The following is a 12,030-nucleotide window of genomic DNA, read 5'->3' as shown; positions in this document are numbered from 1 at the left end:
CATAATGATTGCATTTAAAAAATGTATTTTTTTCTCTGGCACCCACCCTGAAAAAAAAAAAATGTCCCAAGACAGAAAATGTTTAGTTTGGAAAAAAATGTGTTTTGGAAGTTTCAACATTTTACTCTAAAAATACATTTATTTTTCAATACGTATTTTAAGTGTATTTTACTTCACATTCCTCTTATTTTGCCCTACTTCATAATTTTATATTCTGCACTTACAATGCTGACATCATGCAATGATGTCCAGCAGCAATAAAAATGTGGAAAACATAAAATATATTCAAAAAATCAAAATTTTACTATGGGTAAAAAAATAAAACTTGAATCAAAACTTTCAGAACAGAATTTTCACTACCCATTCTACTAGACTTTTCCAAAGCATTTACTTTCACTTGGATTTGTGAAGAAAACAATTCAAAACGTCAAAATGTACTCTGGCAAGCAATCTATGAGCTACATCTAATGCTTTGAAATCGACTCAGCCAGAAAACCAACAGTTAACAGACAGCCTGTGCCTGTCTGTATCATAAATTATATTGTGTAGAATATAAATGCAGTGGTAGAAACTTAAACAGTGCAGTTACATAGCAAGATACTGTAATTCAAAACGGTATTTTTATTTCTAAGGTGAATAAAGATCACATTTTACATTCTGAAATAAGCAAATAGCACAAAACTTCACCAACACTTGCATGAAACACTATATGAAAGCACATAATATTGATAGAATCATAGAATCGTTTAGGTTGGAGAAGATCTCTAAGATCTTACTATCATACGCAGCTTAAGAGCGTTCATTAATATCTTGATAATTGCAAGTGAAAGAGTAGTTAGAAAGTAATATTGTTAGCATGATATAATCCACATTTCCTCCTGACATGCTAGATATACAGTCCCATAAATGTTTACAGCAGTCTTCTAAATGAAGGACTTTGCTTCCAAACATTATGCAGTTTAGTTTTCCATATTTGTAAGTTCACTCATTCCTCACTGTACTGTTTTTCATCAAGCTGATAGGTTGTACAATAGCTAGAACTTGTGAGCTGTTTCTCTTGGTGGCTGGGAATCACATAAATGCAGTCAATCTGTCAACCAAAACCAACAAACAAACAAACAAAAACTGGTGACCACAATTTCCATGCTTTCAAATCCATTACCTCGTGCCTTTCACTGGATTGTTGTTGCATGGTTCCCAACGACCAGATCCAACCACACTTGACTCAATGTAATACCCAACTAGCTCCTTGGCGTCTGGGGGTTCTGTCCAAGTGACAACAACGGAGGTGTCTGTATTCCTAGTTGGCATAATACGGCCAGGAGGTTTGGGGATATCTGTGGGAGAGAAACAGAAATAAATTAATGACCAGCCAGTCAAATTTAGCAAATAAAAAAATAAGGGTGACATTCTGTTCTTGACTGTATTAGTGCAACTAATACTCTTTTAACCCCCCTAAAATCCACTGTGATCTCAAGCAAGTAATCTGGTACAACATGACTGGATCAATAAGTTCAAGCTTTTGGTGATGAGGTTCCCCACATCTCCATTGTCTACAGTTCAGGGCATTTCCTTCAGATTAAATTTAGGTTATTTCTCTATGCTGAACATCTGCACCAGAGGTGTCATTTGGAGCTTTCTAAAAGGGAAAAAGTGTCAGGTGCCCTTTGAAGAATTCTGTACAGCTCACAGAAGTCAGAAACCAATGCCCCTATTAAATAGCAAAATGCATCTTAAGTGGTTTTTGAAGAGAGCTGTTTTACTCTTCTTCTTAAGGAATTGTAATTCATGTGTGTCAAACTGTTCTGCGAGCTGAATCAGCATGAAGTAAACAGATGACCTGGGACTCAAGTCTGCATTGCTGTTCTGAAAAAAAAATGCTCATGTAGACAAAGCTACTACGTAGCTAGTAGACAAGCTACTAATGCTTTACTGTGGTGAACATCTGGGATTTTCTTCCAGTAGAAATAGTTTCTGCATCCATATAGGTATTAAATTCTTCACTTTTGTTTGATTTGGCAAACAAGGAAGGTTAAACTCTGCTAATGTCTGGGCTTATTTTCAATGAATACTCTAAGTAAAACAGAACGGTTTTGTCCTTTCTTAAGTTTTCATTTTCTTCCATTGTTTGAGTCTTTACAGTTCTTGGCATTATTATTTGCAGCTTAATTCTCTTGATTTCTATCTGCCATTTGACTATATGTTAGAGGTTCAATGACCCAATCCAAAATTATCTTAACTAAAGGGAATATATCACTGACTACTCTTCATATTTGATTTAGCAGCTGGACAGCTATCTTCAAGCAAAACAATTACATCATAAACTGAAAAGATATCATGAAGGTAACCTAATACTTATGACCACACACTTACCAAGTTTGTCGTCCACCACAGTGGCTTCAGTTGCTTCTGAAGGCTCACCAATTCCAGCTGAATTGCAACAGCGAACCCGGAAGCAGTAGGATTTGCCTTCAGCCAAATCAAAAACTGCAAAGCGAGGAGACTTCACAGGGATCTCAGTGTTCACCCTTTGCCACTCCTCGGTGCCAGCAACGCACTGCAAACCCAGAAACAACTTGCAACAAAACTCTCTGAACAATGAGAATCTAACCTGACAAGGTTTTCTACATGGACCATCAAATGCACGTCTGTCATGGAAAACAAGGAGTCATGTTCCTGGTTTCGGCCATTCCACAGAATAAGGTGTATTTCAAAGCTTATGAATCTGCCAGATGTCCACCTACTCCAGAAATCACACCTACAAGCTTACTGTTTTTAATATATCAAAGCTAAACACTTCTCCACAGCAAGGAAGTGATCTTGCTATCAACTTTATTCAGTTCTGTATCTTACCCTATAGACCACCCTCAAAAGAAGTTCTGTAGTCATTCAACATCATCCAGAGAACAAACCTCTAATATTACCATATTGCTTCTAGATGCCATTGTGCCACTCCTAAGAATGTTTTTGGGTGACTTCCAGAATTAATCACAATTAATTAATCTGACTTCCATTTTCCAGGGGAAAAAAATAAAAAAAAAAACCGTGTGCATTTTATTTGTGAATTGTTTTTATTTCTGTTGCTAGAAGCTCTACATACCATGGTCACTTATACTGCTAATATTAACAATTAACTTTTGCCTTACATTAAAGATAATTTCAAATAATAGGTCCTGTTTCTGAGGGATTTCAAATTCTCAGGAGAACATTATCTCAATACGTGACATTAATGTGCGGTACTCAGCATGCAATAGGTTATCAAAAAGATTTCTTATATGGAAAGTCAAAATTCATATATTCATCCTTTCTGAGACTGTTGCTAAGTGAAACTCATTTATTTAGACTAGATTTCATAAGAGAGATGAAAAACACATAATGGGAAGATATTTATATCTCCCATGATGACAGCTCTAGAGCGATAGGAAAAAGTACAGATAAAAAGTTTGTGGGAACCATGAGATACTAGTAAAATGGTGGTGGTGAAGATCTTTCTAGGCTATCAGCCATGTGAAAAACAGCTCAGAAAAGCAGGACATTGAAATTAAAAATGATTCTGTTCTAGAAAAAGAAAAATTGTCACCTTTGTTGAGTTGGTGAAGCAAATGGAAAGCTAATGCAGACAATAAATATGAAAAGGCAGCTGGAGAAGAAAGTGCTGATGCCAAGAAACTCTCTCACAGAATGCCTCCATCCAAAATGTTAACAGTCTGTCTGTCCCACAAGACAAGCTTCATTTATACAAATGATGTATAGACAGCTCTGATTTTGCACCTTGCTTTCTCATTATAGAGTGGGTTTGCCAGCCTATCTACCCTATGGCCAGTCAATGACACAGTTCATGAAAGGCTATTACAGTGTGTGACACATTCTACATCCATTTTCATAACTATCATCTTTCTTTTCCTCCTACTTTATCTTAATCTACAGCAACAATTATGTCAATGAACTTCTGGTTCTAGCCTGAGTTTGAAAGTGGAAATGAAATTCCAGAAAAACCGGCAAAGAAAATGTTGAAGTGGATTGCCACAACGTGATTCTGATTTTCTCTGATTTTACCTTTTCCACAAAGTACATGATACCCTCATGGCCCCGCTGTCCAGGAGGTTTCCAGCTAAGCACAACATAGTTCTTTGTGGCTTCAATAACTTGGAGGTCTGTAGGTGGACCAGGAACAACACCCTCTGAAGTACAGGGGAGAAGAGTAGGAAATGGAAATGAGTATGAATTCCTTCTTATTTGTATCAGAATTGGTGGTGTGATTAAAGTATAGGACAGGTATTAACATATCTTGGCACCTGATAGTTTTAGAAAACATAGTATTTAAAGTAATCTATGCACTGGTTTTAAATGTCCTTGTTTTAATGTTAAACATGTTTATTTATTAAGTCCTGAATAACGAAACCTAAAGCTGGAGTTGTTGAAGGTTGAGTGACTCTTGAGAACAACAAACTTTGGGTGTGTGCCAAAGTCCACTGAACTCAATGGAAGTTTTCGTCATTACTCAGCCAAACTTTTGTAGGCAAAAGGGCTGTGTTTACCTGCAGGTTCTTCCTCAGTGACAATAATCTGTCCTGTCCAAGGAGCAGAAGGGTGACCTGAAACAGATGTCATAGAGAGGATGGGAATGAGAACTTTCAGGAACTTTTGAAATATTGAGCAAACTAAGTCCTTTGTGGTTCAAAACTAACATTTGCAAGATTCACATGAGCTCAGTTCTTGGTGACTGCTGTGACTGTTACTCATGTAAGGATACTCAAACCTAGTTTAAAGTAGTTCTGCAATCAATATATCAAGAAAAAATTAATCAACGGAGGCATATATTCCTTGCTGAAATTTCTCTGAAGTCACTTAAGCGACAAGCAGAGGTATTTAGCTCACTCAGTTAATTGTTTTTAGAGAATTAACTTCATTTTCCACACTCTGTTCATTTGGTTTATAAGCTCACTCATTAAAGAAAGAGGCAAGGCTGCTCTTCATCTTTTTTTAACCCACTTTCCCTCACATTTCCAGCTTTCAGAACAAGGGTCACAGTCACAGACAGAAATTGCTCAGCCTGACTCCACACACCAACTTGATATGCTTTGGGTGGCTCTCTCAGTGCCTTTGCATTATCATATTATCACAGTTATGTAGCTCAATGCTATCAGCCAGGTCAATGCATTTTCAGAGATAATTTTTGCAATTGCTGTTCTCCGCCTCCATGTGCTTCACCTTACATTGGCTGATTTGTTTTGGAAATGAGAGTAGAGATGGAGCAGATGGGGAGAAAAGTGGATCATGAGGGAGAAAAGGAGATGCAACAGGCCACCAAAATTAGACTCCCTCTCCTGAGACAGCTTCCACTCTTCCCAGTGAAAAGCAAAAGCCCTCCCAGACTTCAGGTTTCACGTGTGACCACGGTATTTCCTAGTAGTGTCAAACGTGGCCATTTTAAATAGTAAAACTTCAGAGATGAGTAGAAATACCTGGATTTCAGGCATGTGATTTTGGGATGTGGGTAGAGAAGGGGATTTTGAAGCAAATTCTTAAACTCCTCACCAAGGCCTTTGTGCCTAGGACGTCGCCAGGCTACAGGAGAAATATCCTCGACTTGTAGAAAGTTCACTGTTAAGCAGAGAGCTTGGGATCAATAATCTGTTGGGCTGCCCTGATATTTTGCTGATGTTATTGCAAGACTTTGGTCATCACATGAGCGCAGAATCAGCTGCTCTTGCCTGTGGCACAGAGGGAGACTATTCACAGGATCCACTCAGCTATTTTGCTGGTGGAACAAAAGCAAGTCTCTTCTGGCAATTTACTCTCCTGTGCCTTTTCCCTGCTTTCTGCAAGTCCAGATTGCAGCACTGTAGCCAGCAAAGCCATTCAAGCTGTTGGAGTGCTTTGTGCAAAGAGCACTGAGATGAATCCTTCTTGGCAAAAGTTGTCTCCAAAGAATATTTTGTTTTTGCACTGCTCCCTCTAGTGGGATTTTGAAGGCTTATGAATAAATAGTCATACTTTTTTTTTTTTTTTAATTATTTTTCATACAATTTCTTAAGTCTTTCAGGCAAGCTGCAAAAAGCATGTCTTACTTCTAAGCCTGGCTCTGTCAGCAGGATCCAGGGCAGCCACAGGCTCGGACACCCGGGATGGTAGGCTAATGCCAGCTTTGTTCACCGCTCGGACTCGGAAGATGTAGGAGCGGCCCTCAATCAGACCGGTGACAGGAAAACGGGCGAATTTCACAGGAGTCTCATTGCACTGGGTCCAGTGGGTGGTGCCAACTTCACACCTGAAACATACAAACAGCAGGAAGGAGTAGTGCTGGGAAGGGAAAAAAGCAGACTCCAAGCACCCGGACCTTTAGTTTGACCATCTGTTCACGTTCATTGCCTGAAGCAAGCCAGCTTCCCCAGCACTGGTGTCTGCTGGTGACACCAAAGCAGCTGCAGGAGGGGTCAGGGCTGAAGTGCCACCTGGTTATGCACCAAATCCCCTGCAGCTGTGCTCCGTCTTTCCCGAACTGGGGCGGGGACACGGACAGAACTCACTCCACTGAACAACCCTTCAAAGTATGCTCTGGGAGGCTTGGGGAGTGTCAGCTTCAGCATACTTGAAGGGACATGAAATACGTGTAGCCTTGGCAGTTGCCAGGAGCAGAGCTCATCCTGCATGCACGGTGCCCTACTGTACAGCCAGAAAAATAGCAGGCTTCATAGTGCGTGGAAGCCTCCTTTCAGATTTTGTCTGTGACCAACCCAGTGCACAGAGAGCTGTGAATATGACTGAAGTCAGAAACCCAGCTTCAAATTTGAAGAATTTGAAGCCCTGCTTCGGATGCTGCTGTGGTTGCAAATGTTGCAATGACAAGACCCAGCAGTGTGGTGCTCATCCCACTGCTAAGGTCACACCTGGCAAGACACTTTTTTTTTGGCAGAAAGAAGAGAACCAGGGAGAGCAGCGACCCCTGCTCAGGCAGCCAGCAGGAGCCATCACACCAGGACCCACTGTAGGTAGCTTCCCAGCATCCAGCCACATGGTCAGCAGGAAAAGGAACCAGCAGCTCAGGAGAGGCTTTTTATTGCTGCTGAGATACCTGCTGAGGTGAATGTGGTGAATGAGGTGAATCTAGGCAAACCTAGATTTCTCAGTACCTGCAAACTTCTGTTTTCTGGCAAGTGTTACCGTCTTGCTCAGGGTGGTTTTGTGGTCCAGGTTTCTGGTCAGCGTGAAGGATGCCCTAGTTTTAGCTTTAGCACAGACTGTTCCTGCTGCTTTAGGTGGCTTGCTCATGCTGCAAGGGTTAGCCTGGCTGAATATCTGGTTGTCTAAATACCTTCCCTGCAACCAAATACTACTAAAGACATGCAAATATATGCTCCTTAATGGATTTCTCCTCTGCAAGACTCTGTGAGGAAGCTGAGTGCTTTCAACACCGTTTTCTTTGTAACTGATCCACAGGCAGAATTTGCAATTTGCCAAAGGGCAGTGGGGAACATTTCTAACAGCCCTGAGATTAGTATCCAACCACATCTTCTAGAATCTTATTCTAGAAAGATACCAATTTCATTAGGTGGACCTGGATGTGTGCTGCAGCTCAAACAACCCAAAGGAAGCTGTGTTTGGTATTGCAAAAATAAAGAGACTGCCTTGCCCCACAGGGCCCACAAAAGGACACGCTGCTGTGTCTGCGGGGCTGAAGGGCATGACAAGGCAACATTGCAAGATGGAAAATAAACTTGGCCATGTGGGGGAATGTGCATCACAGGCCACTCTTGTATCCATGTATTAACATGACAGAAAACGGGCATTTGCTGCTAGGCAGTTTATACCAAAGCATGGCAGTTGATTTATGGTGATGTGCTGGAGAACAGTAACATAGCTTTGAGTTGAACAGGAACTCCATGTCACTAATGATGTATTCTATTACTGAAATTCAAACAAATATTACCAACTCTGAAAACTTCACTGTAAGTCTCAAAATAGTGACTGAATTTCTTAAACCCCAAGCTTCTGGAATCCTGTCACTGTGTGACGTATTCAGTTTTCATATTTTTAGAAATTATTTCCAATTCTTCTTGTTGAATTGAAAAACAAGTAAATGCAATTTGCTTGTGAACAAGAGAGCTTGAAAAACAACAGCACATAAAGAAATCCAACTCCCTTTGAAATAATATTTTGCTTTCTGGAACATGGAAACTCTTTGGAAACAGGAGGGAGAGCTCTGATCTTGAAGGAGCTGACCCTGTGAGGTACAAACACTATAAAATCCCAAGGCCTTTCGAGCCTCACAAGAATCAGTGAGGGCTCAGCAGTGTCTTGCAGAATCATTTCTGTGTATTTAAACAAACCAGGGCATAATTATTTCCACGAAAGTTAGATCAGGCCCAGCCAATCTAAGACAAAAAGTCATTTTTTCTGGCCAGCATGAAGAATGAAAATAACAATGACCAGTTTATCTCAGTCATTTAAACGTGCTTTTAGGTTTTTGAGTTAGAATGCACAGCAGTTTTCCACACTGATGTGCTTGCTGACCTGTCAATGAAGTATCCAAGGATGGGGTTTCCTCCATCAACAGCCGGCTGCTTCCAGGAAACAATGACATAATCTTTGTTGGCATCTAAGCACTGCACATCCAGCGGTGCGCCAGGGGCTCCTGGGATTTCAGCATCAGCATCTGCAAGGATGGAGACACACATTTCCTAATGTGAAAAATGATTCTTTCACAATTAATCTTTAAGGACCAAACTGTGTTCCTTCTCAGCCAAAAAGTTATACTACTGACTTCAAAAATCATTTGCTTTTATATTGGTGGTGTTTTTCCAGGTTTTGGTTTTCGCAACATTTAAAAATGCTTAGCGTGTTACAGCATAATGTAAATATAGCAGATCTAGGCATTTTAAATAAATATTAGTATCATGAATTCTGATGAAGTAGCTGCCAGAGACACAGCTGAAGTGAAAGCTTGGCAGACTCTCTATTTACCTCTTATTTTACTTAGATAAGGCTGACATTTTGCCTTGCAGCCAGGCAATAGCTCAATCAAAAGGATTCAGTTGCTGGATACACAACACTGCAGTCTAAAAAGAAACACATTTCACTTTTGTGATTTCTGCCATATACCTCTACCACCGACTGGGGAAATATTTCTACAGCTCCAACTCCTCTACCAGATCTCATCTGACCCCACAGTGAGAGCTGTGTGGCAAAACCTCTTCGATTCAAATCCTTTGTTGTTTTTTTTCTTTGTTTTTGTTTTGTTTTGTTTTCTTACAAGGTCATCCTCTGAAATGACCAGCTTTGTTAAACTACTGTGCTGGACATGCAGCCACAGAACAAAGACCTCTGCTGAAGAAAATACCTCTCTGAACACTGTTCTGTTTTTAAAATGAATTAAATATCTTATCTTCACACATAGTCCTTCATTGTTCGGTTTTGGTTAGATATGAGCTGAAAAGGTATCAAAACATTTTGAAGTTTAATTATATCACACGTTTTGGAATATAACCTTTATAAGGATGAGCATATTGTTCCTTTCAAGCATTTATCACAAATATGAAATTATTGGTGTCAAAGGGCCTTGAATAACATCAGATTCTGGGCAAATTTTACCTAAAGCTTTAAAAAGCAATGCACAGTGCTGGGCACTGGAGAATTACACTGTTTACAAAGTCAGAGTTCAAATTGTGAGATGGAGCGATTTTCTTGTAGGGAAAAATAACCCTTGCAAGAAGATTATATAGAAGACTTTCAAAGAAGAGAGAGTGTTTCTCTGCAGAACAGCAGCAGCTTGTACAATTACATATAGCATTTTTCAGGCCCTGTTGTGAGCTACTACTAAAGAAGACTTGACTTAAGACAAGAAAGTTGTACATACCTGAAAAAAAAATATTTTGCTAACAAATATTATTCTTGCATTCCATCTGAAACCCAGACTTTTTAAAATATTCGGTGCTTCAGGGCATTACAAGATTTTGTATTACAATGTACATCATTTCCCATTTTTATGCTTTTGTCTTTCAGAAAAAAAAATGCCTTACAAGAGTATTTAATATGCTTCATTAAATAAAATGGTATTCTTCAGAAAAAAAAAAATCACTTTACACTGTATCTTCCCTCTTAGACATGGTAGCATCACATGGAAGCTTTGAAGCTGTGCCAAAGTTACCGAGTGCAGGCTCTAACTACAGCTAACTAGATACAGTTTTTGAAACTATAATGTACAGGGTAAGCAATCCATTTAACATAGCAAAACAATAGCAACACTAAGGGTAAAGACAAGATATCTTCAATGACCTGCCTATGAAAGGTTTCATTCCCCGTATCTCCTGCTTGACAGAACATGAGACACCACAGTTTCTTTCCAAGACAGACTGGGAAATAGCTGGGACAATCAGCATTGCTCATCAGCCTCAGTGGGGCTAGGATTTCATCCTTTATGGCTCGCTGACAAAAGCTGACCTGTAGCCATGGCAGAAGAGTAACCCCTTCTCTCTAAGCCTGTCTACAGAGCTGATGTTACAAGCCCGATGAGCACCCTGCTCACTTCCAGCAATACACAGGGATTTCTACATGCGACACAGGACAGCTACTTCTGCTTAAACAGCTGAGTTTGGAGTAAACTGGCCACAAATTAGGAGGAGCAGTGAGGAACACACTAGCCAAAGGGGACCATGGGAAGCATTTAAGTAGAATATAATTAATCTAATTTGAATTTGACAAGCTCACCAGTCAGCTAGTAAGATACTCTTGTGAAAGGGGTAGCTGGTTCACTGTCAGGTAACAGCTGCCTTGCTAGAAGTGCTAGAAGATGTAACAGGAACAAGATCATTTATTTATATGGCAGCTCAATTTAAAAAACTCAAGAAAAACAAGTCCTGATTCTCCTTGCTGCTTGGTCACAGACACACATTTCAGTAGACTCTTCCTTCAGGTGATGAAAACATCTACTTCAGTTATATTTTTTGAGCAGACTGTTACCTCACACAGCTTTGCTAGAGTAGAGAAAGCAGTGACACTCCAAGCATGTTCTCAGAGCCAAAAATTTCCAGAGCCTTTTGAATTAGCATTACATGCTTCAGCTGCTTTTAGCAGCTGGGACAGACATAGACTCAGCAAGTAACCTGATAGTCATGGCTCTTCTTAAAGAAATATTTGCTCTAATAGAAATTCAAGGAAGTTTTTAATGGTACAAGCAAATAACACCCAGAGAAACAACATTTGAATTCTTTGTTTAAATTATGGTGTCAGCTTTGCTGTTTTACATTACAGAATCACTGGTGAGCCCAGAACTGGAGCCAGCACTCCAAATGTGTCTTACCTGTGCTGAGTAGAAAGGCAGGCTCACCTCCCTCCACCTGCTGGTGACCCTCTTCCTAATGCAGACCAGGACGTCCCTAACTTTTGCCACAAGGACATGTTGCTGGCTCCTCTTCACCCTGTGTTCCCCTAGATCCTCATGGCCTTTTTTGCAAAGCTGCTTTCCAGCCAGTCAGCCCCCAGCACGTACTGGTGCATGAGGTTATTCTTCCCCAGATGCAGATCTTTGTGTTTCCCTTCTATCCTATTTTTTCTTTTTGTATTGTGCATTAGAGAGAACCCCTCAAATGGTGCAGAAAAAAATCTTGATCTAAACGATGTGGTTTAGCTAGCATGAGTTAGTTACAAAAATACATTTTTAAGTTGCTTTATAGAGTTTTCCTCGTTATATTTTACGTTTGGTACTGTTCACAGGCTGAAACTGAGAAAGAGTTGGGAATTTACATCAATAACCTAAATTTCTTCCTTGGAATGCCAGTGTGGTTTAGAAGTTTTCTAGCATATGACACCAAAGTTTGAGGCATGCATTCAATTCTTCCAAAGAATTCAATTTTTCCAAAGATAAAAATTGGAAGCTACAATGTTAGAATGTATATTAATATACGGTATTAACATAATTTGATTTAATTCATTTTATATAAAAATTACTATATTATATATAAAAAATATATCTTTTTATTGGACAAAAGCACCTAAAACAGAGACTGATTTTGCCAGCAGATTTTCCTCATT

The 12,030-nt window shown here is 39.7% G+C and overlaps 1 protein-coding gene across 2 annotated transcripts in view; it reads right to left on the bottom strand.

The window, feature by feature from the left end:
- MYOM1 (myomesin 1) overlaps window positions 1–12,030 on the bottom strand; it is a 73,101-nt gene that overhangs the window by 36,876 nt on the left and 24,195 nt on the right. For both annotated transcript variants that reach the window (XM_035564142.1, XM_035564143.1), the window contains exons 10-15: window positions 8,515–8,656; window positions 6,072–6,271; window positions 4,539–4,595; window positions 4,057–4,181; window positions 2,374–2,557; window positions 1,163–1,337 (exon numbers count right to left, since the gene is read on the bottom strand). In XM_035564142.1, the coding sequence (XP_035420035.1) occupies window positions 1,163–1,337; window positions 2,374–2,557; window positions 4,057–4,181; window positions 4,539–4,595; window positions 6,072–6,271; window positions 8,515–8,656 (883 nt within the window). The remainder of the gene's footprint in view (window positions 1–1,162; window positions 1,338–2,373; window positions 2,558–4,056; window positions 4,182–4,538; window positions 4,596–6,071; window positions 6,272–8,514; window positions 8,657–12,030) is intronic.

Source organism: Cygnus atratus, chromosome 2 (assembly GCF_013377495.2).
Source record: "Cygnus atratus isolate AKBS03 ecotype Queensland, Australia chromosome 2, CAtr_DNAZoo_HiC_assembly, whole genome shotgun sequence".
NCBI lineage: Eukaryota > Metazoa > Chordata > Aves > Anseriformes > Anatidae > Cygnus > Cygnus atratus.
The sequence above is the reverse complement of the archived record's forward strand: the minus strand, read 5'-3'. Positions and strand labels throughout refer to the sequence as shown.